General features: G+C 40.2%; 1 protein-coding gene and 2 long non-coding RNA genes across 11 annotated transcripts in view; 2 read left to right on the top strand and 1 right to left on the bottom strand.

Annotated features, from left to right (window-relative positions):
- The first annotated feature begins 641 nt into the window (after nt 1–641).
- LOC116231864 (uncharacterized) lies at nt 642–13,100 on the top strand. 7 transcript variants are annotated; one of them, XR_016463817.1, is made up of 8 exons: nt 642–795; nt 896–1,001; nt 1,343–1,424; nt 5,726–5,857; nt 6,384–6,497; nt 7,945–8,010; nt 9,855–10,073; nt 12,064–13,100. It is a non-coding gene; the product is annotated as an uncharacterized LOC116231864 (long non-coding RNA). The 7 variants fall into 7 exon arrangements; XR_016463820.1 differs by having other exon boundaries at nt 5,783–5,857; XR_016463816.1 differs by lacking the exon at nt 1,343–1,424.
- Nucleotides 13,101–13,151: 51 nt separating this feature from the next.
- Nucleotides 13,152–25,052, bottom strand: part of SPTBN1 (spectrin beta, non-erythrocytic 1) — a 126,356-nt gene continuing 114,455 nt past the window's right edge. For all 3 annotated transcript variants that reach the window (XM_090134547.1, XM_090134548.1, XM_090134546.1), the window contains 4 exons: nt 22,200–22,438; nt 19,829–20,002; nt 17,044–17,086; nt 13,152–16,699 (listed from right to left, as the gene is read on the bottom strand). In XM_090134547.1, coding sequence (XP_089990673.1) covers nt 16,484–16,699; nt 17,044–17,086; nt 19,829–20,002; nt 22,200–22,438 — 672 coding nt within the window. In that variant the 3' untranslated portion in view covers nt 13,152–16,483. The remainder of the gene's footprint in view (nt 16,700–17,043; nt 17,087–19,828; nt 20,003–22,199; nt 22,439–25,052) is intronic.
- LOC149918817 (uncharacterized) lies at nt 16,602–24,155 on the top strand. The gene is made up of 3 exons (XR_016463822.1): nt 16,602–16,717; nt 21,726–21,933; nt 23,943–24,155. It is a non-coding gene; the product is annotated as an uncharacterized LOC149918817 (long non-coding RNA).

The raw sequence follows: 25,052 nt of genomic DNA on the forward strand, positions 1-25,052 counted from the left end.
ATCGCGCAATTCAAACTATTCCAGCTTCTCGTGTCCCGGGGCGGTTCGCCACGAAATACGTGGGCAGGAGAAGGGGATGCTGCGTTCTTTATTAGCGTTTATTTGCTGGAGCGCTGTTCCCCACGAGCAGCCCTCCCGCTCCCCTTTCAGCATTGCCGCTAGCAGCGCGGCGCGGGCGCCCTCCGTGCCGCCGATCCACCGCTTCGTAGTATCGCCCAGCGACACCGAACCGCTCCGAAACTCGGCCCCGGGGGCGACGACCCTGACGGCGGCACCGCGGAAGGAGCGAGCAGCCCCTCCCCACACGGCACCCCCCGCCCGAGGAGCGGCGCGGTGACACCGCAAACCCGAGAGCGAAACCCGGCATCGCACCCCGAGCATCGCGGGGCACACCGCCCCTCGCGGCCCGCTGCCGCACGGCGCCCCGGGGCTGTGTGAGGGCGGAGGCGCGTCCCCCTCAGCGAGGCGGGGCCCGAGCGGCGAACGGCCGCGCTCGGCCCTCCCGCCCGCCTTCACCCCGCGCGGCGCCTCATGGGAACGCGAGTTCTCACGGCCGAGCGGCCGCGAAGCAGCGGGCCGGCTGCGACTACAGCTCCCATGGTGCCGCGCGGCGCCGCGCCGGGCGGTTGCTATGGTGACAGTCCTGCGGCGCGGGAGGAGGTGCGATGGCGGCGCCCTGAGGGCTTACCGCCCTTTTGGCGGCGCCTCGCGGCGCCCCTCAGGCCAACCCGGCCTCGAAGGCTCAGCCTTGCGTGGGGGGCAGCAGCGAAACCCGGCGTCCTGAGGTGTAGGAAAGTGGGTGCCTGCCGCATTAATTAACGCTTGTGGTCATTTGCCTCCAGTCCAAAGAAAGAGCTCCGATCTTTCACTTTACGGGCATTGCTTTCCTTCCCAGGATGAAGTCCAAATGTTGCCACCAGCAGACAGCCGAATTTCCAGGCAGGTGCACAGCTGGCAGCTGCGGGTGCCCACAGCTCATTGGCAGCCCCGAGCACACACAGGTGAGTGAGCCAGCTGGACGTCCTTGCTCAATGTTGAGGCCACTCACAGCTAAAAGCACTATTTATGCTTAGTGTTGTGTTTTATAAAGTGTAGAATGCTGCCAGTCTTCTCCACATAGCAAGCTGGGTACTAGGGATGCTGCTGCCTTGTATTTTTTTAATAATCTCCTCATGAGTTAGCTCCTTCATGTATTTCCCACAGCAATCTCAAAAACGGTGTGAAACGTTTTGTACAGTTTTCCCAAGTCTTTGGAATGCGTCCATCCTTCTCTCAAATGTTGTGGCTCGCTGCACAAGCCAGGTGCAAATTTACATAATAAAAAACAAATTTCTTTTTTCAGCTTACTATCACATCTGAATTTAGAAAAAATCACTGAATGGCAGGGGTCTGCTAAAGGAGGTACCCTACAGTAGGACATACAGGTAGGAGTCCAGATGGGTCTTGAATATCTCTATAGAAGGAGACTCCACAACCTCTCTGGGCAGTCTGTTCCAGTGCTCTGTCACCTTTACCTTAAAGACGTTCCTCTGCATGTTAGTATGGAGTTTCCTATGCTCCAGTTTTAGGCTGTTATTCCTTTTTCTGTTGCTGGTTCTCCCTTCGAAGTTTTGTTTGTCTTTCCAGTGTTTAACCTGTTCAGTCTTCCTAGGAAGCACACAGCAAAACATACATCTTGTTTTGTCCAAACATATACGGACGTTAAGATGACTGTTCTTGCCAAGTGTTCAATCTGTTACTACAAAGCCCTTTTCCAGAAAAGTGACTGAAAATAGAGAACAGCAAATGTGGTTTTGCTGGTAGGAAAACAAACTGTGTAAATAACAAAAAATTAAAAAAAAAAAAAAAACATTTCAAGAGAAATGCTATTGGAATACTTCATTTGGGATTTCTGAACCATACTTTTCAAGTGTTTCTGTGACTATGTGAATAAACTATTTGATATGTAGCTAATTCACTGACTGGCTAAAAAGTCAGCTACCTCTGCAAGCTGAGCTCTGCAGTTTAAAATCTGCTGGGACTCTTTTACCGCTGGTTGCTAAGACTGAGCGTTCCAGAAAAGGCAGAAGAGCTTTCATAGCACCAGTGCTTTGTTTTGAATTAATTTCCCCTTGGTAACATGCCAGGTCTTTAGGACAGAGTGTATGGTGTACCTGTACAAAATATTTTCCAGTGGTCCTTGAGTAATATAGCTGCAAAGACTTTCAATGCTGTTATTTACACTATATTTTAACCCTTGTTAAAATCAGTTCTGCATGTAATTTGAATGCTTTTAGGAGCTATTTAAAGTATTTCAAATTCATGTAAGGACTAGTATTTTCATGCTTGTCTTTGTGACTGCCTTTCACTCATTGAGATAAATCAACTTAAAAGCTACAAAATTTACAGTAACGTGCAATTGTTAAATCAACTCTCTCTCCTGCCCTTCTTGAAGATAAATGCTTAGAGAATGTGTTTAAAATAATGACAGTGTATTTAAGTTTTAACAAAAAGAAGCTCTTAAGGGCTTAAGATATTTCACTTTCTGAGATTTTATTGTTACAATGTTTATTTCTGGGATAATATTGTAGTGGCTTTGAATAAATTATGTATCTTGTCTTAAGACCAAATAGTGTAATATCAAGCACAAGTTTCTGTCCAATAAAGATCATCCTGGAAGATTTCTGGCATTAACAGCGAGGTCATACATTATCTTTGAATGTCAAGCAGCTAAGCTACCTTGTATTTAGGAGTGAATATTTGCACTTCATGTAATTCAACAAAATGGAGTCTTAACATAAATACGTGGCTTGGGTTGGAAGGGACATCAAGGATCACCAGGTTTCAACCCCCCCGCCACAGGGTTGCCAACCACTAGATCAAGCACTAGACCAGGCTGCCCAGAGCCCCATCCAACCCAGCCTTGAACACCTCCATGGATGGAGCATCCACAGCATCTCTGAGCAGCCTGTGCCACCACATCATTACTCTCAACAAAATATTTCTCCCTGCATCTGATCTAAATCTTCCCCTCTTTAGTTTAAAACCATTCTCCCTTGTCCTATCACAATCTACCCATGCAAAAAGTTGTTTTCCCTCCTGCTTATTATCTCCTTTTAAATATTGGAAAGCTGTAATGCAGTCTCCCTTGAGCCTTCTCCAAGCTGAAGAGGCCCAGCTCCTTCAGCCTGTTTTTTTAGGAGAGGTGCTCCAGCCCTCAGAGCACCTTCGTGGCCCTCCTTTGAACCCTCTCCAAAAACCCTACATCTTTTCTGTTGTCACCCACGACATTGTCTATTATTCTTCTGATCAAACTGTTATATTTTAACATCTTAACTAAATACTGTGAATATTATTATCCCTTTTGTACACATGAATCTGCAAAAAGTTAATCTAATTCAAGAAGAAGCAGGCAAGACCTTTGTCTTCTAAGAAGAGACACTTGCTACAGCCTTTCACAATCTCATGTATTCATACTCTTTATGTAGCCACATAAGGACAGAAACAAGAATAGCTTTCAGGAGGCTGTGTGTTACATTGCTGTATGGCAAATGTTGAGTCACAGCCTGACCCACTGATTGAGCACCTGGGGAAAGGACCGGTCAGCCCTAGGAGCACAGGTGAAGGCAATTCAGCTGTGTGACCAGAAGAGCTGCACCTCTCTTAGACCTCATTTAAGGGCTGGATCTCTGGAGATTTTCTCCTTATGGAGTTCTTCCTGTGAGCCTAGATCTTCAGAGACAGATGAACGCTTTCCTATTTCTGTGTAACACCTTTCCATCATACTAGTCCCTTTGTCATTACACCACCTTATCACTATTCCACCATGTTGATCTTTCTGATTGTTACAGCTACCCTCTGCATTACTTGTAGGTGTGCAAACCTGCTTGTACTGGAGGTTTGGGTGAAATATCTCCATGCAGCAATGCAGAAACAGTTTTAATCTCATTATTCTGTTTGATCTGAAACACCATAATTTAAAAAATAAAGATGAAAATAAGTCATTCGGTGGATGTGCATATGTAATAAGATGTTTAATGAATTATCAATTCCTAATTCCCTGTTTAGCTGCAAAAAAAAAAAAAATAAAAAAATAAAAATTAAAGATTTCAAGCTGTATAGTTCCTGAGCATTAACTACAGTGAGAGATACCAGAGGGTTCACTCATAGTTTAAAAGGCCTGTATCCTTTATTTAAAAAACAAACAAACAAACAAAAAACCCATATCTTTCTCTCCACTTTATCGTATAGAACACTATAAATGTCAAAAATTGTCTCAGGAATCAGTAATATTTTGGCTACTAGACACAGCACGTGGCTGCTCAAGATAGGTAGAGCATTCCTACATATGCTACCACTTCAATGTGCCATCAGTCCTGTTACATTTGCATGTCCTCTAGCTCGCTTTCAGTTCTGCCTTCTCTTGGTCTATTAATGATAAACAAAAGAAAGTCTTTTTCTTGCTGAGGTCACATTTTGATCACTGATGTACTCTAATCATTAACCTGGAATACTTGGTTTCTTCATCCTATCTCATCTCTGTATTATCCAGTGGAATAAATTCCATGTGATCTTAACAATCTGTTGTTGTCTATACACTTTCTAAAATGATACATATGATAAATAGGTCATTTTACATCTTACTTCTACATTTTATTTTACATAGCAAGGGCAAATAGAAACTTACTTAAGTCTCTGATTGTGAGGCTGGCACCTTTCTCTGAGCAACAGTGGTTTAGTTGAATTTCATATTTCGTTCCTCAGTAAAACTTGGCATATTCTTTTTCTATTTGTGGTATTTAGTATGGTCAAAGTGTGGAGGCTTTAAGCAATATACATTGCTTTACTAAATATACATGCTTGGGTTTAGAAAAGATGTAGCAGTGAAGCATGCTAGTTATGAGCCAACATCCACCAAAAAAAACCAAAGAAAACTTTAAATATATGGAACTACAAGTTCATTCTCACTTATTTTCATATAATCTATGCTAACAAAGGTTTCATGGTTTCATTCTGGTGATTGAATTACTTGGTGAGTTCCTTGTGTAATTTTTTTCAATTAAAAAAAAAGATTGTTAATTTCTTATCAGTTGTCATGTTGCTAAAAGTATTCCTCAATACTGCAACCTGCTGTTCATTGTCAGTACAACATAAACATCGCCGATGTTTTTCAAGGTTTCTCTCGAGTGTTCATACTGTATGTGAGTCTGAGTGTAATTCTTGAAATAGAGCCCTAATAACATAAGTTTTATTTTAGATGTGCAGCTGTAACAAGCATGCATGGAACTCTGGAATTCTCACATCAGAAGTACTAGGAAGGCTGAGAAGTATGAATCAAGACACAGTATGATCCTCAGTTTAAAAAAAAAAAAGGCATCTATGTCCAAATGCCCTCATGGTCTGAATGTTTTTCTAATTTAAGTCACATAAAAATAAATACTTTAAAATGTATTTAAGAACGTAATGAAAAGATGCATAAAAAATTTCAAAGACTAACACTGCTTTTCCTTGTATCAAGGAGCATATTAGCCTAGCCTGAAACATGCGACTCATTATGTACACTTTTTCTTTCATTTTAAATGTAAAAACAAACTATTTGCATAGCAACAGGATTATGTAGCACAAATTAACTTTGCTATGCCAAAGTACAGTAAGCTTAGATGCTTAAGGAAGCAATATTTATTAAGCCCTTTAGTTAGGTAGTAAAAAAGTCGTGTTTAATCTAATGTTTAATTTCCACTAACAGGATTTCCAAGAAGGCAATGTAAAGGATATCCCCCCTCAACCATTGCTTTTGTTGCAGCAATGCCTACTGCAGAGGAGGGATGAGGAGGCTGCCAAGAACTGTTTCAGAATGGATGAAGGCCCTTCACCAAAGGTACCCCAAGAGTCAGATGCTATCTGAAGCTGATTCTGCTTGGCTGCAGAGCCTCCAATTTACCTACAGAAGAACAGTATCATTGGAAAAGTGAGCACTGCCAGGAAATGCTGCCTGCAGGCCTTACAGAGAAGTTAGGACAAAAAAAAAAGGCCCAGTAAGTTGTCTGCAACATGCAAGGGTGAGCTTCTGTCTCTTGCATGTACTAAAGACTTGTCTGTGCTCGTAATGGAAAAAACTTTACACCATTTTTCACCCTTGGCTTAGGTATCACATTTAACAAAAATGCGTTTTCTTCAATTTATTCTGGTGACACGTGGGCAGCAGCAATTAAAAGTTTTGATCTAACAAACATATTTACAATATTGGATATAACCATGTTTACAGCTAATTTTTAAATGCCCCTCGATGCTTAGAAAACACTGTCTGAGAGAAGCTGTTGCCATATGCATGTGGAGGCTCTACATACTCATGTGGCAGACTGAGTAAAGTTGTTACTGTTTGTTTTTTGTTAATAATTTCTAAGGTCTAAAGACTGTGGTCGTGAGCAGGCATGGACACACCAACTATCCAACATTTTTGTCTCCAAATATTTTCCAAGTTTTAACTCTTCTTGAGAGACTGTTCTTGTCTTGCTCAGGTAGGTGACTTTTTTTATTTATTCCAGTTTCTACTTCATTGTCATTATTATTAGATGAAATATGACCAATACAGCATTCTGTATGGGTATTGCCTAAGTAATACTTATTGTATTCAGTCTGCTAAAGTGACCATTTGCTGCTGCTTCTGTTTTTGAGGGGTTTGAGCTGTTTCCCTTTGATTGTTTGTTTCTTTTAAATCATACCTTGTATAGATGCCAAAAAACATTACATCTCGTATTAACTCTATTCCTCTGTGCTACTATATCCTGCCCACTCCATACATATCTGAGCCTGTGATTAATAATGAACACTGAGATTTTCCCTCCTAGAAACATCTGTGTTTTGCCCTAGATCTTTCCTACACAAAATACCATTTATAACTCATATTTTTATGGAAAAATGTACTGCACATGCATTGAGAAGGCATATTAATTGGTTTTCCAAAATAGGTACCTAGGTGATTAAATAATATAAAATCCATAAGAACTTGGCACAGGGAAGGATCAGAGTCAGGAACTGTAATCTAGTTCTGTTGTGTTTGGTTGTTGTTTTTTTTTTTTTTTGCCTGGCATTACATTAATCCAATCCTGATTGATGCCTCTCAGTGATTTTACAATTTAACTACAGAATAATAACAGAGGAATTGGCTCTAAGCTCTTATTTCTTGTGGGTGGAAATACTAATCTGCGTTGATGAAAGGTTAAGATCTGTTCAGAAACAGTACTGGGGGAAAAAAGAATAATTTAAAAAAGTGAGTATTTTCCATTTTCAAATGCAAAGCAAGCTGATTTCTGAAAGATCAGACATATCCTAGCCTGGAGAGAAAGCTCTTCCAACGAACCATCATGCATTTGTTTTGCTGTATGTCCAAGTGCAATCCAGGACTACCACACAGAAGAGATCAATAAAACCATCTGTCTTAACGTGCTGTGCTTGTCCTTGCTCAAAGCCCAGAGGTACAGAGCCAACAGAATGATCTGCAGAGACCCAGTGAGCCTCTGAAGCAGCCTGTTTGAGTGTGCTACAGGCTGCAGAACCTCTGCCTGAAGGGTCTTCCAGATAATCCCTAGTGAGTTACTGCCAGCCTTTATCCAGGCATGCTTTTGGGGCTGTCTTTCTGTAATCTGTAATTTTTTCAGAATTCACTGATGAATTCCAATCTACTGTCACAGGGATCTTGTTCTTCCCAGGGATCTTGTTCTGCTGTCATTATTTTCTGTCACGGGAAGGACGGAGATGTCCCTTGCCTTAAAGCTAAATGTCCCAGCTGCCATTGACTTGACTCAGCTTCCTTCCTACAATGATTCATCTGAGCCAAGCCTAGCCACAAGTTTACATAACCTATAAAATCTGACTTTTCTTTTCGAAGTTAAAGGAACTTGCACCCAGGTCCTCATTCTTTTGAGAATGACCTAACGTTATCTTTTCCATCTGTTTTATTCACAGGGCAGTTGCAGGGAATTTGCCTTTCTTTGACTGTGAAGGGATAAGAAGAGTATCTGAACATCAAAGGTACCAGTCTCTGTGGAAAAGATAATACAGATTGCTTCCAGGTTACTTTTAATCGACTGAACCAGAGAGAAGTATACATGTTCTTCCTTTTATCATCTAGACCACAACCAGCATTGTAATATGCTGGTCCTTCCTCATCATCGCTTCTTTATAATTATGAAATGGAGAAGGAGCAGTGAACAGCAGGGTTTTTAGTGGCAACTTTTATTCTTTTTGTTTTCTACATGCAGCATCTCAGTAACAGGAGGAGTGGCATCTGAATATCTCATCCTAAGAGCTTCTGCTCTAAAGTCAGGCTCACTGCTTCTTTCTATGTTACAAGTTTCAACTATCATAAAGCACAGGATTTTAAAAACAGTTATAAAAACTTGAGATGGTACTAAACACAGTGCTGAGCAGGTAGCCTTTCTACATTGCCTACAATGGTGCCCCAGCAACTTAAGTGCCAGACTGATAAGCAACTACTGAGTATTTCTTTAGAATAGCTATGGTTCTTTTCTTATAGGTGATGTATCTCACCTGGAAGCTGTCCTGTAAGGATGAGAAATCTTGTCATTCTGTCTTTCTATGATGAACTAACAATCAAGGCACGTGAGCTTTGCATGTTGTGTGCTTTACTTTAGGGCCTCTTGGTTCTCTGGTACTGGTGGCACTAGTACTGACTTCTGACTTACCTGGAAAATCATGAAAAGCTTCCTTTTGATTTGCTGAGCATTAAAATCTAAAAATAAAATCCTGTTTCCTCAACTAGGTGATAGCCAGCATTGGGCTTTCCATGAAGTTTTCTCAATTGCAATGGTTATGGGTTCAAATATTTTCTGAAGACAATTTCATCTGCTATATGTAAGGCATTGATTTAACATAAAATATCAAATATTTAAAATGAAGTAACAGGCTTCTATTTTTCTAAATACTTGCAACAAGACTAAATGTACCACTGAGTTTCCTACATTTCAAATTTCACACACATGCTCTGATTCAAAGTCCACTTCTGAGCATCATTTATTGCCCTGCTACTTCAGCATACTGACGGTCTCTGAGATGCTGACTCACAATTTATGGTATTCAATTTGATTTTTGTATTAATAATCCAAGGAAGTTTTGAGTGTAATTTGTCTAATTTTCCATGATATGTTTTCTGCCTCGTTTGGATCTAGTGCAAGCTTCCAACTTATTTGGGGTGAGGAAAAAAAAAATCATGGAAGAAGTTTGTTTTAAATCACACATTTTCTTTCTTTTCACTGTATTCTGTTTAAGAGCCATTTAAATAACATGGACTGATGTGAGTAATCTTTATAAATCTTTTTCTTCTTCCATTTTTGGGGGAGTATAGAGTGTAGCTTTTATACAAATAGCTGATTTACTTTCAGCACCGTCAGAGTGAGTTCACAAACTCTTCTTCATTGTTCAGGTGCATTGTTCAGATAAGAGCAGGTCTGTTGCAGCTCAGCATCTTTCTGGATAGAGTGACCTCTCATGGAAAATGCTGGTACTCTGAGAACAAGGGAATTTTTTTGTCTCAACTAGATGTGAGATGTAAAATAATAATGGTATCAATAAGAAAGTAGTAATAGCATTGGTAATAGCTCTAGATGTTTTCTAGCTGTAACATCATGAATCACCATAGAATTTCATGTAATGGTTAAAGATTAAGTGAAATTAATTATTTTAATAAACAAGTCAAATGATATTTCAAACATAGAACAACAGGTATAATTAAACTGTATCAAAGACTTGATGTTCACAGTCAGCTGGCTGATGAACACACTGAGCTCCAAAAGCAAGGGAGAATTCATTATGAAATTAATACTTATGCACAAAATCCTCTGTATCATCCTTTACAGAATTAATTGATCACTTCTCACAAAGCAGACCATTTGAGGTGTCCTGGTGTTCTGTTCTGTGACTATCCTGTGGCTGTGACAGCCGAGGCTCTTCTCGGGCTGCTCCATTTTCTGGGTGCACACTGTATATGCTGCATTATGACATACTGCAGATGTGGTCACGTGGGCTTCGTGAAGCTGCTCTGCTGCCTTGGCTACACAGAGTGACTCAGATATCAGGTGATGGTGCACACAACTGGTCTAGATTTGCTTCAGTAGCATTAGCACACGTCAATAAGACACCTCAACCCTGCTGGGTGGTTGCTAAAAGGCAGAGTAACAAAGGGTACAAGCTGAATGACGCGTAAAACTGTCAGCATTTTTTGCTTTTTGCATTTCATTGATATATACTGTAATATATTTAGCATTATTCTCACTATTTGCCCCCTGCACTGCAGTACTTAAAATACTGAACTGTGTTTTTGTTTGATGCTTCATCTTATTTGTACTTAAATCTTCTCTAAAATCCTTAGGGAAAAAAAGAATAATCCACCAAAATTAAAAATTCATTGAGTTGCTGTCACAAAGCTAGAGAAAAATACTTAACAATGGGATAAATTGCATTCAGCAGTAGCATAGAAAATAGATTGTTGCCTCAAGCACTGAATACTGACTCCTCAGCTAGAGCCTGACCGCACAGAGCAGTACTGCAGGAGTACTGCAGAGTAGTGCAGGCTGAGCTCTGCCAAGTTACTGCAGCTGAGAAGTCAGCCTGGCTGCTTGCTCTGCCTGTTCTGCAGTTGGACCAGATGCACTCTGTGCAGCTCATGAATTAGAAGAGGCTGAACTCAGCCTTGACTGTGTTCATACCACCGTGCAGAAAGAACCAGATAAACCAGTTAAAAATTATAACACAAGAGAAACAACAACAAAAAAACAACCTGAAGGGCAAAAGAGTTCTTCCTCAGGGATTCAGTGAGAGAGACAACTCATGTAATTAAACATTAAAACAAACAATTCTACAGAATACATTATTCTATTATTTAGATGTGGTAAAAGAAAGTAAGTACAAAAGTTGATTAAAGCAACTTCTTCACGTTTAAGAACCTTGTTTAAGAACCTTGTTTAAAGAACCTTCTTCAAGTTTCTTGCTTAGCACATTAAGTCAACTTGTGACCAGTATTTTACTTTTGAACATATGGAGGCAGGGCTTTTATAGCCTGTACTTAAAGAAAAAGCATACTCTTACAGCTTGGCAAGGCAGAAAAGGATTTTGAAAGTACCTTAATGTTGTGACGTGCATGTAATATATTCTAAATTACTGCATTAAGTTCTGCAAGGTAGATACATGTAGCCACAGTCATTAGTCTGTGTAAGAGGTAAGTCTTAGTAAGCACTAAGACTATATTAAAAAAAAAAAAAAGATCACCCTTGAATTAAAAACATAGTTCTTTATGGCATTGAATCAAGGAGAGCATGATCTTTTACTTCTCACTTTTCTATTACTTATGTCATTAACTTTTGATCTTAGCAGTTAAAGAATCATCACCCATGTCATTAAAGCTATTGTGTGTTCTGTATAGTGAAATACTACATAACATTTTTAATTTCATTTACATCTAGAATTGCAAAAGTATTCTAAAACAACACCCACATTATTTACAGTATACAAAAGGCTTGCAGGTATTGCCTATGTATTCTGAAAGTTATTCATTACAAGGCCACTTGCTAACTCCTACTTCAGTGATGTGGAGGCATAGGTGTTCATTTGCATGAGACAAACTGTGAAACAAGGGACAAATCAGAACAATAGTGAAGCAAGTTTTATCAGAGAACGCATGGTCAGTTCCCATTCTCTTCCCACTCGAGGCTTTTAAGGAAGCTGAAAAATAGTTTCATATTCCTTGCTAATTGACAATAAATTAAAATTGGCAAGCTTCACTATGTGTTGAAAAGCAACTACTGCCTGAAGTGCAGAACATGTACCAGTATAGTAATTGCCATGGTGCTTTTTAAATTGAGGAGAAACAGAAACAAGCAAAGCCTTGAAAAGAGTAGAATCTTGCTCAGTTACGACATTTATAGCATGGAAATATTTGGATAAGTAGACTGGGACAGCATCTTACTAGATGAGTGATGGTCCAGCATTAATAGATCTTTTCAAAAGGGAGTTGCTTGGGCTGGGAAGGAAGGGCTAAATAGAATCCTACTCTTCTGTTTTTCCCTACAGCCCAGTAGTCACTAATGTACTCACAGCCACAGTACTGTTCCTGCCTGGCAACAGCTCAGCTCTCAGACATCTACATGGGAGGAGTAGGGGAGAATAAATTGTCATCAAGCTACTCAGAACAACAAAACAATGTTTGTGAATTCTACTATTTCAACTGCTAACAAACAGACTTCAGTGCTGTCAGGGCTCCTCAGGACTTCTGACATTAAAGAAATCAAAGGAGGAATTTGCTGGCCAGGTCACTAACAAGTTTGCAAACCCAAGCTGCTTAGGAGGAAGTGAAATGAACAGCCAAACGAAGTGCACCACCGGCAACACACTGTGGGATTTTGAGAACTAGGATAACCATAATACAACTGTCAAGTGCTAAACATCTTCAGTCCACCAATAGGAACCAGACATTCATCATTACAATCAGAAAGGCTTTATTGCTATTCCTAACATGTATGTGTCCTCCTTCTGCCCAGCTACGAAATCAGCTGAGTTTGCAAATAAACTGGTTTTGGTTGACTATGGATAGAACAGAGAGATCTACTGGTCATGGGGATCTGAGTGTCTGTAAATGGGGAATTTGTTATGAAACAAATTATTAGATCTAATCTAATCTAATCGATTAGATTATTAGAGGAGTCAAATCCCAATCTTGCTGAAAAACAGGTGGACTGCAAGTAGGTAATCACAGGCACAATTCCATTTCTGATGCTGTACTCTTCTAGAGTAGGAATACAGTACTTCTTACCTGAATTATATTCTGCTTGACCTCAGCCCTCAGGAAAGCAAGCTGAACTTCAGCTGGCTGAGATCTCCAGTTCCTCTTGTTGTCAGGATGCCCTCTGTTGCTCAGACTACAGGCAGAGCTGCAGTGTCAGAAGAGCTGAATTCTGCTTTCTTCAGTAGTTTTGCAACAATGAGTGCATTGTTTAGCAGAGCCTGATTTTCTGAGGTGCTCTCTGTTTATTATGCACCTCTGTTTATTTGGAATGGAAGTGTCTCATGTTTGTTTCAACGAATTGTGATTGACTTTCTGTTTTAGCTCAGCTGTGCTTAGTCAAGGTAGAAAAACCCAAACATCCACAAATAAAAGGCAATGTATCATACCTGCAAGCTATTTATTATAACAGCATATTCGTAAAGACCCCACACATTTTAAGGCTACTCTCTGCAAACTCAATCATAAAAAAGAGAACACATTGAAGTGAAAAACAGTCTAAAACAGCATTTCACAGGAATATAATTTAGTCTAAAACAGCATTTCACAGGAACATAATTTAGTCATACATGTCATTTACTTCACTGTTAATCTCCCTCATACAGAGTGGATCTCTACAACAGAACATACTCTCTATGAAAAGCAGATGGGTTAACAGATCATTTGCATCAGTCTAAAATAAAACCTTCCTACTCAACATATGCTTTGTTCCCACAGATAAAAGGTTTGGGGATTTTCATCATCCTCGTACTCTATTCACAGGAACATGGGAAGGACTCTTCAGGTGCAGCTCCCTGAATACCTACACAGCTTAGATTTCAGTATAAGGCGCTCACCAAGAGAAAAAAAAGGAGGGCAGGCATTCCTTACTAAGGAATTATTTCTTTATAACAATGAGAGCAACACAGCTGAAAAGTGAGCTGCTCTGGGTTTCTGCAATGGCTCTAGCCCCTGTTAAGGGCCCAGTCCCCTTCACTGAAACACAGCTGTGATGAATCAAACCAGGAGGGAACTATGCCAAGCCAGGGCTTGCCTTTTCTGACCTGCTTTTGTCAGAGGATGCTCCTCCTGACCCACCAATTCGGTCTGTGTGGAAATTGCACCCAAAGGGGAAAGCAGGTGAGACTTAGAATAATTCACTCAATCTCCTCAGGAACTTGAAATCAGTTCCTAAGCAAAAAGGTCTTCTCAAATACTTTCCAAGAACAAGTTAAGAGGCAAGACAAACAAGTAGAACAGAATTCTGAAGGCATGATCAAAAACATCGCTGCTCTATGACATGCAACAGGTAGTTAAGATTGATCTGCTAAATATTACTTGCCTATCTTATTAGCTTTATTGAAGTGACACACAGTAAGGCATCAACAGAGTTTTGTATTTTGATCAACAAAGACAATTTTCATATTCTAACATTACGCCTCAGTTTTTTGTATTAAATTTTTACATTTACAAGACTGGTGGTTACCCTACATTTCTCTAATAGACTGGAACAATATTAAAGAAGTAAAAACTAACATGCATGAATATTTAGTTGCTTAATAACCCAAGATTTTAGAAAACAAAGAAGACACAGAACACCCAGCACACCCCATGGAAAGAATTCAGACACTGCACTGATCACATGTTCAAGAAACTGGTTTAGAAACGTGCCAGTTTGCACTGCACTGGCTTTCCATCTGAAGTTACATTTGAGTGCATTTTAATAATCAGAAAAATTTAAATAAAGAAGTTTTCTATATTTCACTGTTTTTTAAACGTTCAATTCCTGTTTAGACTTCTTGGAGCTTTTCCTTCCTGATGGCTCCCTACATGCCATCCAATGTAAAGAAAATTCTGAAAAGATGCTCAGTCTTCAAAATGTTGAAACATCAAGGAAATGCTAAGCTTTGGAACTCACCTTACTGGCATTAAATTTATATCTTCACAGGAGGGCAAGGGTGGCTACAATTTAAGAGAGCTATGTTAAAAAAAAAAAAAAAAAGAGAGAGAGAGAAACAGTGAATTGAAGTTGGGCAGAACAAGAAACCCTTGGTGCATTATAGTTCGATTCCTGTCTGATTTACTGAAGGCTTTAGCTGAGCACATTACTATGGGGCAGCTGGAGAGCTGCAGAATTAAGCTTACTTAAAATAATGCTCATTAGCTGCAAATTACAACGTGGATAACTACCCCAATCAGATAAGATGTTCACCCAACTCAGTCTAAGCCCATGGTTACTTCCACTGCTTCTGCTGGATTTATTTCCAACAAAAAAGGTCTGCGTCGGAATATTTCACAAAACATTGATTCCCTCTTTGTTTTTATTTTTATTTTATTTGTTTGGGGGCACAATCCGAGGGGAAGGATGGAAGGGAGGGCAAGTGGGAGGTGAGGGGAAAGGAAAGATAAAGAAAAGTGAGAAGAGAGAGAACAATTATTTCAGTATGAAGTTTTGCACACACAAAAAAAACGGAATTACAACTTAAGACATTAGCTTCAGTGCACAGGAGAGAAGACATTTTAAAATAACTTTATTTTTGATCCTTTCAAAATTATGATTTAACATTATCAGAAATGAAATAAGAAACTTAACCAGCATATTTAGTTTTAAAAGCATTTAATGACATAGCATATATTTAACAGATAGGGTAAAAGTCTAGAGGTACAGTTCGATACAACTGAAAACCAGTTCCAGTACTACTCTTGACTACAGGCCCAGTCATCGAAAGTTCATTCCTATTAAATGTAATTTTTGATTGTGCAGTAAGATGAAAATTTTTCATTACAATAGTTACAGTGACAGAGAAATGCACACTATGTATCAAAGAGCAAGGTAATGTAGCAAAATTATAACACGCAGTGCTGCAGCTGACAAGCAAGTAACCATTTGAGTAACATTACTTTTCCAGTAAATGCTTCAGTTCCACTTTTACACTTATCAATGATTTTAAAGGGTTTATTATACATCTAGTCTTATTATACTTTGTACTAGAATTATCTGAAACATACAATATAATGTATTTCAGCAAAAAAAAAAAAATTTTTTTTTTTTTTTTGAAATTACAGATTATTTAAAACTGTATCAGCCTGCTTATCCATCTCAGATAACATTCTTATCTGTCATACTTGATGCAGAAAAGCTTCAGGTTGTGTTAATAACCAATGCCAGGATAGAAATGGTTTGTCTGTAAGTTAATGCATACCTGCACTCTGTTACAGGAAAGATAATACACTATCATTTTAATAAATGTTAGAATTGAAATGGGAGGCTCTACTAGTCAAGACTCAGCATAACAACCTTAAATGGAAGTGAACATTTTTTGAAAATTTGTCCATTGGTTTTTGATGTGCACAGTAGATTGAAAGCACCGCTGCCTTGCATACCAATAGCACTAGGAGTGGGTTATTTTCCAAGACAGCCTCACAAAATTGAGGAACAGTTTAAATAGTAAGATCTAATCTACACTAACTTCATTTAAAAAAAAAACAACAAACAAAAACAACCCCCCCAAAGCTGGTCCTCCCTCTCCTACAGAAGCTGCCCAATGCACCTCATACACTTGTAACTTTAGATTCCTTTTTGTTGGCTTTTTATTTTAAAATGCTCTATAAATAAAAAAATGTCAATCACATTGAGGAACATGAGGCACAGAGAGTAACGTATTGGTTCTGAGCTCGCATGCTGGAATTCCACTGGAACGGTCAGAGAAGTGCAGTGTGTGGAGATGGAGTTCACTTCTTTTTACCAAAAAGGCTGAACCTTTTCTCTTTGTCTTTCTCTTTGTCTTTCTCTCTCTTGCCAGGACTGGACTCGCTGGTTATTGTGACGCTGGCAGGCAGGGTCTGGGCACGGCTGGAGGCTGGAGTGCTCTGAGTGGTCGGGGACACTTCGATTTTATCAGATGAGATAGCTGATGTGATGGCCTGAATCCACGTGTTCATCTCCTCCTTCAAGAAGCCCGAAAGGTAGAAAGCTGTTACAATCCATGCACCACACTCCCTCTCTCATTCAGCATTGCAGATGGGGAATGGATAAAAACAGGAAATTAAACACAGTCCTAACTCATCATCTGGCACTCCTCTGGTTATGCACCTGAAGGAGCTGTCTACTTCAATCTGCATCTGAGACCTTCTCAATCTATGCATTATGCACACATACATACATGACCGGAGATCAGAAAATTGAAGTGTACTCCTACACTCTTCACAGTTTTTTTTGTTTTAATTTTTATTTCCCCTTGTCCAACAGCACAGAATCCCTATCAGTAATAGACTGAGAAAAACAAACTTACATCGTCTTTGGCTTGGAAGAGGTATTCGTTGCCATCAGTCAATCTGTAGAGAAAACAACCATCACAAATCTAAGTTAGCAGAAGTCACAGTGGTTCAATTCCTGCTTTTTTAGCTACAGTACATAACCAGACTGAGACATACAGGAAAGTCGTAACATCCTTATAGACACAAACACATGCCAACAGCTAATGTTTTGGTATCTCATACTGCCATGCAGATCCAGCCACACACACAATATTCTGATCTCTATACATGCTTATGATAGTGTCAGTGTTCCAATATGTCATGCTGCACTGCAGAGGTCATGATCTTTGGCAGCTGATGACTTATTTCAGTACTTGCTCTTTCAGGCAGATCTCTTCTATCTTGCAAATGACAGTACAAAAGTTTACTCAATATTTTAAAAAGACAAAAGTCACAGACAACACCCAGAGTTTACATTTTTTTGGTAGAAACCCATCAAAACTCTGCAGCTGCCCTGCTGTCATACTGTGATGATGAGACAAGATATCATACTTTATATGGTTCACGAGTAGTTGCATCTTCTCAGTGAAGATCAGAAACTTCAGTCTGTTTTATTACTGTGCTGATTTTACTCAGAGCGTTTAACTCAGAACATTTAACCATTTGTATGAAGATACATTAATTAAAAAAAAGACTGAATTATATCAGATCAAGCATCTGAACAAGTAACAAGTAGGGTCAGTGGAAGCAACACTTGATCTTTCTCCACAAAAAGAAGCATTAAATGGCAAAACAACATAAAGGTGAAGTAAGACATTTGGAAGAATGTAACTATCATAAGATCATAAAATGGCCTGGGTTGGAAGGGACCTCAGAGATCATTTAGTTCCAACCCCACTGTTACGGGCAGTGTTGCCATCCACTAAATCAGATGCTAGAACAGGCTGTTCAGGGCCCCATCCAACCTGGCCTTGAATACCTCCAGAAGTGGGGCATCCCACCTTCTCTGGGCAGCCTGTGCCAGCACCTCACCACTCTCTGAGTGGAAAATTGCCCCCTGACATCTAATCAAAATCATCCCTCCTTTAGCTTAAAACCATTCTCCCTTGTCCTGTCACAATACTTCCCCCCTATTTATCATCTCTCTTTCAATATGGGAGGCTGTAATGAGGTCTCCCTGGAGCCTTCTCTTCTCCAGGCTGAATAAGCCCATCTCCCTCAGTCTGTCTTTGCTGGAGAGGTGCTCCAGCCCTCAGAGCATCTTTCTGGCCCTCCTATGGACCTGTTCCAAAAGGTTTACATCTTTCTAGCTGGGGGCCCAGACCTGGATAGGTGGGGCCTCACAAAGGCAGAGCAGAGTAGGACATCTCCTCCCTTTCCCTGCTGCCACTGTTCTGTTCATGCCCAGGATGAACTGTTGGCCTTTTGGACTGCAAGCACACACTGTTGGCTCATGTCCAGCTTTTCACCCATCAGGAGCCCCAAGCCCATTTCCACAGGGCTGCTCTCAAGGAGTTCTCTCAGACTGTACTCATATCTGGGATTGCCTCGTTAGGTTCACACAGGCCCACAATTCAAGCCTGTTCAGGTACCTCTGATTGGCACTACTTCCTTTTGTTGTATCAGCTGCACCACTCAGCTTGGTGCAAATTTGAGAGTGCACTCGATCCCATCATCTATGTTATTGTTAAAGATGCTGAAGAGTACAGGTCCCAGCTATGCCTGGCTTTCTGTAAAAAATGGAAAATTTTGGAAACAATGGAAAATACTTCCATTGTACTCTCCACAGATCGTGACTAGGCCTTTCTGTGAGAGATCTGCCTGCACGTGAACCTGCATAAGAGAGGCCTCAGCCTTTGCAGAATTGATCCTCCCAGGTGCTCAACAATATAACTCTTCTCAGCTTGGAGATGGAGCTTTGCCACAATGAGCTGGTGAACTTTCTGAGGAAATATGCCACATGACATTACTGAAGCAGCCCTGATAACAGGTGTCAGGATACAGTGAAAGAAGGGCAATTGATTTTTCTGCTTAGGTTTGTTTCTGGAACACCTTATTCTTACATTATCAATTCAGAGATGTTTTAATAGTGTGAAGGATGAATCACATAGCTGCAGGCCTGTCTTCAAAAAGGTTAGCAGCAGGTTTCCTTAAGTATGAATTATATTTAGAGGATTCTTGCATCAGTGTAGACTTGGAAAAAAACCTATCTTAGATTACACAATCCAATCAGTTCATAAAGCGAGTCTCCTTTGAAAGAATCCTCTAGCAGCTGTGTAATAGTGCAATATTTTTTAACTGTTGGCACTAAAGTATTACTCAGTAAAACGCAGTTTTGGAACTGAAAGCCTTATTTTTATATCCTTTGAACAACAAGTACTTTAATACTTCAAAAGTGATGGTCTGCAACAAGTTCAAGACCTGAAAATGTAATTGATAGATGTCTTCAGTAGTTTCCTAAATCCATACTAAAAAAATTAAACAAAAGACTTGATTTTTATGAAGAGCAGAGCCATGAACATTCAGCTCTTTTCATTTAGTTCCAGAGGCAGCAGTTGGAAAGCTCAGGGCTTTTAAGTGCAGGCTCTTAACTTTATGTATCTAGTCTTGTCTCATAAATAAGTACCATTATTTTGATACTGATTGCTACCTTTGATAAACACACCCCATTTCAGGGTTGGGAAGAACCCTGTTCAGAAAAGCAGATACTGCAGTTAAATACTCATTATCAGCTCTCGGGCTGGATCCTGCCTGTGAATTTGCAGAGTGAACATACCCACCACAGCTTATTCTCATGGAAAGAAACTTCAGCAGGTTTACCTTAGCTTGAACACATGCTTTTTCTTTTTATAATCGACCGCTATTTCACAGACTGCTTCTTTCAAGCTGACTGGAATCTCATTGTGATAGGGAATGCCAGAAGCAGCAGCTTTTGAATCCTTGTAGAAGCCCATCTCTTGGTTGTTTATGACACAGTACACGTTATGCCATGACCTTTGAGACATAGAAAACAACAAAAATATTTATAAATCTAATGCTCTTGCTTGAAAAACTCGAGAAATTGAACACAATGATTGCTATAAGATAATGGAGACCAGTTCAATCTGAGCACAGAAGCACAGTATACTATGTCCTGCAAAATGCAGACAAAAATTCTCTCATACAAGCACTACTTCAAGACAGAAGTCCTGACTTTGAGCCAAATGGAATTAAAGGTTTCCAGAGCTCACTGTGATAGCACATAAGCATTTCCTAACAGTGGGTGGATCGTTTGGCAGACTATGCAGCTTACATTCTTGAGAGATAAACTGATAGAGCTTTTGATGACTGTACTTTATTGTAGAGGGAGTTCTGATTTGCAAGCTAGTGAACATATGCAATCCTTGACTGTCACAAATGATTAGTGACATCACCTACCTCATTCTCTAATGCAGTTATAAAAATCAATGGTTAGTAGAAATAAGGGTCCCTAAATGTTAGTATTAGCAGCTGTCGTAAACCCCAAATTAGTTCTCTGGTGTGAGGCAACCCTAGCTGAAGAAAAATGGTAGTCCTGTAATGCAGATCATTTGTCTTATGATGTGAACTAAGCTCTGCTGAATACTTCAACTCTGACCACATCCCTCAGGTGTTGGTGTAGCTCAATAGTCGACACTTTCCTTTTCAGCCAAGTCATACAGTTATTCTCAAGAGCTTTCTCAGGTTACAATGAACCAGCATGTGATTTTCCACTGCATACAGAAAGCTCAGAAATTCTGCTTATTTGAGGACCGCATAACTGAGTCCTTAGGAATAGAATCAAGGCACACAAAATCATCTTCACCAGTTCTTCTCTTCTGAACAGATTACAGTGTAGGTGGAAAGTGCTAATGTGCAAACAGAGGAAGATGTCAGAATAATACGGACATTTCTGTTCTTACACCTACATGTTTTTCTTTTCTTGTAGTAACATACAACTTGAGAGAACTGGAATCAAATCCCACTACTGCCACAAGTTCATCACATGAAGTGGGAATGATATCTTTATGCCTCCATTTTCTACTTTCCAAATATAAGCCAATAGTACATTTTCTAACACGTACGATTAGATTGCAACCTCATGAAATATATTATTCAATCATGCATATGCAATTTCTTGAACAGGAGCATTAAAATATTTTGGAGCTGTGAGAAGACAATAACAGCAGTGATAATATTGACTATTATATAATAAAAAAATGCCCTGAGTTGGAAAGGACCCATAAGGATCACCGAGTCCAGCTCTTGGCTCAACCCAGGATCATCCAAAATTCAAACCATACATCACAGTTGTAAGAGATTATTCTTTCACATCATTGTCTCAAAGCTTGCTGAGGACACAGATGAACAAGTTCAGGCAAGTTCCTGGGCAGGGGTTGTGAAATCCTTTGTCTGAGGGGCACAGATGGACAAGGCCAGGGGCAACGAGAGAGAGATAAGCTGCAGCTTAATGGTCTTTTGTGTGGGCTTATCTCGAGGAAGATGGCCATCTCAGGGGGTACTCACATGACTCTTGCTCAAGCACCCAGGGATGTCATGTAGGCAGAAAGAGAAGAAGGATAAAATGGGGACCTACAGTCGTGAACAACATGAGGTTTTCTGGCAACAGATTCCTCATGAAGAAGAGGTTTCTGCCATGAGAAACCTCACGACCTGCCTCTCTCCCTCCCGGACTTGCTCTGCGCTCTCTCCCTCCTAGACTTCTCCTCACTACGAAATTCCTGCATGCTGACAGACTCTCCTGGGCTGCTACCTGAGTCCTGCTGCTTCCTCCTGGACTGGCTCTGCGACTTCTTCCTGCTGCCTGCTTGCTGCCCAAGGCCGGCCACGCTGCTGCTCTCCCCCCTGCTGCTTCTGCCTCAGACCTTGGAAATGATGTGCAACGGGACCGCTGCTGGATCCTGGTGGTGACTATCCCCGCTTTACGGGCATTCTTGCTTCTCTCCCATCTTTTCTATCACCCTCCCTCCCTTCCCTGTCTCCCTAATTAGGATCTATAATAAACTGGTTGGACTAACATATGAACCGTTGTTTCTTAATCTCACGCCGGGTATGCAGATATTAAAAGAACCTCCTCTCCCTCCTATAAATTGGAGCGAGACAACAGTGAACTTGGATGCAATTATCTGCAATTATTAAGCAGTGATCTTCATTAAACATCAAGTACTCTTACCTGCTTGAGGCTTTCTTGCTGTGTGTCTCCCATTCGTGCTTACGATGTAAGAAGCCCTCCATCTGAGCTGAAGGAATCTCCTGTGTTTTGGCTGGTAGGGTAGCAGCAGTCTGAGCCTGAATGGCAGCCGTGGCTTTGCGGTCTGCCGTTGGAGAAGGAACAGGACTGGACTCTTTTGAACTTGTCCTCTGTTCTGCAGCTCCATTAACCATTTCATTTGTTTCTGCAGTTTCTGCCACCTAGGGACAGTGAACAAAGTGTTCAGCTAGATGCCTCAAAACACTGAAGTATTTTGCAGTTAATCTGTTTCCCTGCACAATGTGGCTGTGTATAAGCTTAGCCTGGAGAATGACACAGGCCAATGAGATCTTTCTCATGGAGAAACAGGAGGCCAAGGAAATTAGAAGTTATGAATGGATTAGTACCCATTTTACAGGTGGAGAAACAGGAAATTAAGAGCTGCTAAACTTCAGTGTGAATTTTACTGTGCTTTGCTCTGCTAGTCAATTCGTAATATTTTATGTATTGTTATTCCTAAAAGGAGAGCATTCAATTCTGCTGCTTACTCAAATGTTTGGAACAGTAACAATCACACTTTCTGCAAACCTAAGAGGAACAGTAGAAGTTATACACATCAGCCACCTTAAATACATTTATGACATTACTGGGGCATAAAAAGTCTGTGAAAGGTATTAGCTATGAGTCAGCAGAGAGAAATATGTCAAAACTGCCCAGGAGCATTTACAAAAATTTTCAGCATTTCTTTCTGTAAAAGCTCCTTTCCCACTTTCCCCATTCCTCTAGTGACACAACAAAATCAAAACATGCAGAAATTAGAGAGATTACACCATGCATTTCATCTCCAGCATCCCAGTTAAGATATTCGATCTTAAAGACAAGGGAAACGAGGTCATACATCATTTATCAAAGTCGTTTTCAGACTTTCATTATTAGGAGGATTGGATTTTTGTTAAAGGAACTGAAAACCACCACAGTCACACAACATCACACAGCTATTTACCCCCAAACAAAGACAGAACCAAGGCCTTGCCCATCACTTGCTTTGTTGATCGCGTTGCCTGTCGCACTGTGATCGAGATAGCCTAGAGAGCAGCCATGTTTCCAGCAGCTCTGACTGGTCAAGCTTTCGACGTCTTCAGGAGCCATTCATCCCAAAATCATTTAAATTGGAATCCTAATGGCTATGCACTTTTGAAATGCAGCTTGGTCCCAGTTTTTTTTGTTTGTTTTCTCGTACCATTACTTTGACACGTAGAGCCATTGGTAGCAGCTCAGGAGTTACACAACCAGTGTGTATTATTATTATTAGCAAGTTACTCAAGCTTAGTGCTGCTAACGCTCTAGTAGATTACAAACATTCTGGACTGTTTTTATGCAGACAAGCAGGTATTTGTGAATGGCACAATAATTAGACATTCCCACTTCTGCACATAGCCCGGACAATTCAAAAGCAGCCGAATTATGCAACATACTAAATTTTGCTACTGTTTGCTAGAACTTCTTGAACCTGCCAAGTATACATTGTTGTACCTCACACCTTTGTACCTCACATATTGACCTAGAAAGATCTAAGTGTCAACTTGCTATGGACATGGGAAGGGTTGGTTAACTGCCTTTAAGCAATCTAAATTTCCAGAGTACAGACACTACACCACTGAAACAGGGAAAGAATCACAGCTCACATTCCACTGCAGTCATATCTATTTTACTCTGTCCCTACAGAAACACAGCCTTACAGCTCAGTTTATTAGAAGAAATATCTACACTGCTACTGAAGAATCTATCTATCTAATGGCAGCCAGATGGAGTAAAAATCAATGATGCCGTCTCTTCAAAATCAGGGTAAGTCAAAGCCATCAAACCAGGCTATTTCTATTCAAATCTTAAAACAAAAATCTTGCATTAAAGGAGGGCAGGGGATGGGGGAAAATAAACAAATAGATGAGACTGAAGCTTATCCAAACACTGCCGGCACTGCTACTGCAACACAGGTTGTGTCACACAGCCAGTGATTCACCAATGAGTGCTCAATTAATTATTCATCGCCACTGCTGATCACTAATGCCCAACATTCCACATTCAAGAAAAAGGAAAGCCCTTCAGAGATACTCTTCTAAACTGGCAGGATCCCTGTCTGAGATACACAAAGCCCACAAAGAATTACTGGACACTCGCATGGTCTGCGTGCTGCACAGACTACAGGAACTCAGCACCACCTTACATAAACTACCCAGAACTACCAGTTAGCTAAACCAGTGCTAAAAGTAGGATGTTTTCTGTACTGATACAGACAAGATGTGAAAGTAATTATTAAACGCTTTTGGGTATCCCTAACAATTAATCTGAAATAAAAAAAGACAAGTTCCAGAACAGCAGCCACTACAAAAGCTACTTAAAATGTTTTTTATGGGAAGTAACGTGTAATTCAGTGCTGCAATCTGCAAGCCTATGGTTTTAAATGACAAATGCCAACTTTAATTACACAATCAGACCTGTTATATCTACTTAAAATGCTACTGATTGTAAAAGGGCTATGAAAAGCTTTATTGATGCTCTTTCGGGTTTTATTTCCTTTCCATGTGTTATCTACAATTAACAGAAAACAAGCAAAATAAATCTGAATCATAAACAGGTTTGCAAAGAATGTGTAATGAAAATAGAGGAAAACGGGAGCTAAACAAACTTTAATGGAAACATGCACTGGGCATGCAGAGACAACGCAACAGAAGACAAACATTAATAGCAAACTGTACTGTTACAACAAAGCAGTTATCACGTACATGAAAACAGTTGTCTTAATTGTGACTGAAAGGTTAGTTGCAAGTGCTTTAG

The sequence above is a fragment of the Phasianus colchicus genome, chromosome 2 (assembly GCF_987193195.1).
Source record: "Phasianus colchicus chromosome 2, bPhaCol1.hap1.1, whole genome shotgun sequence".
Taxonomy (NCBI): Eukaryota; Metazoa; Chordata; class Aves; order Galliformes; family Phasianidae; genus Phasianus; species Phasianus colchicus.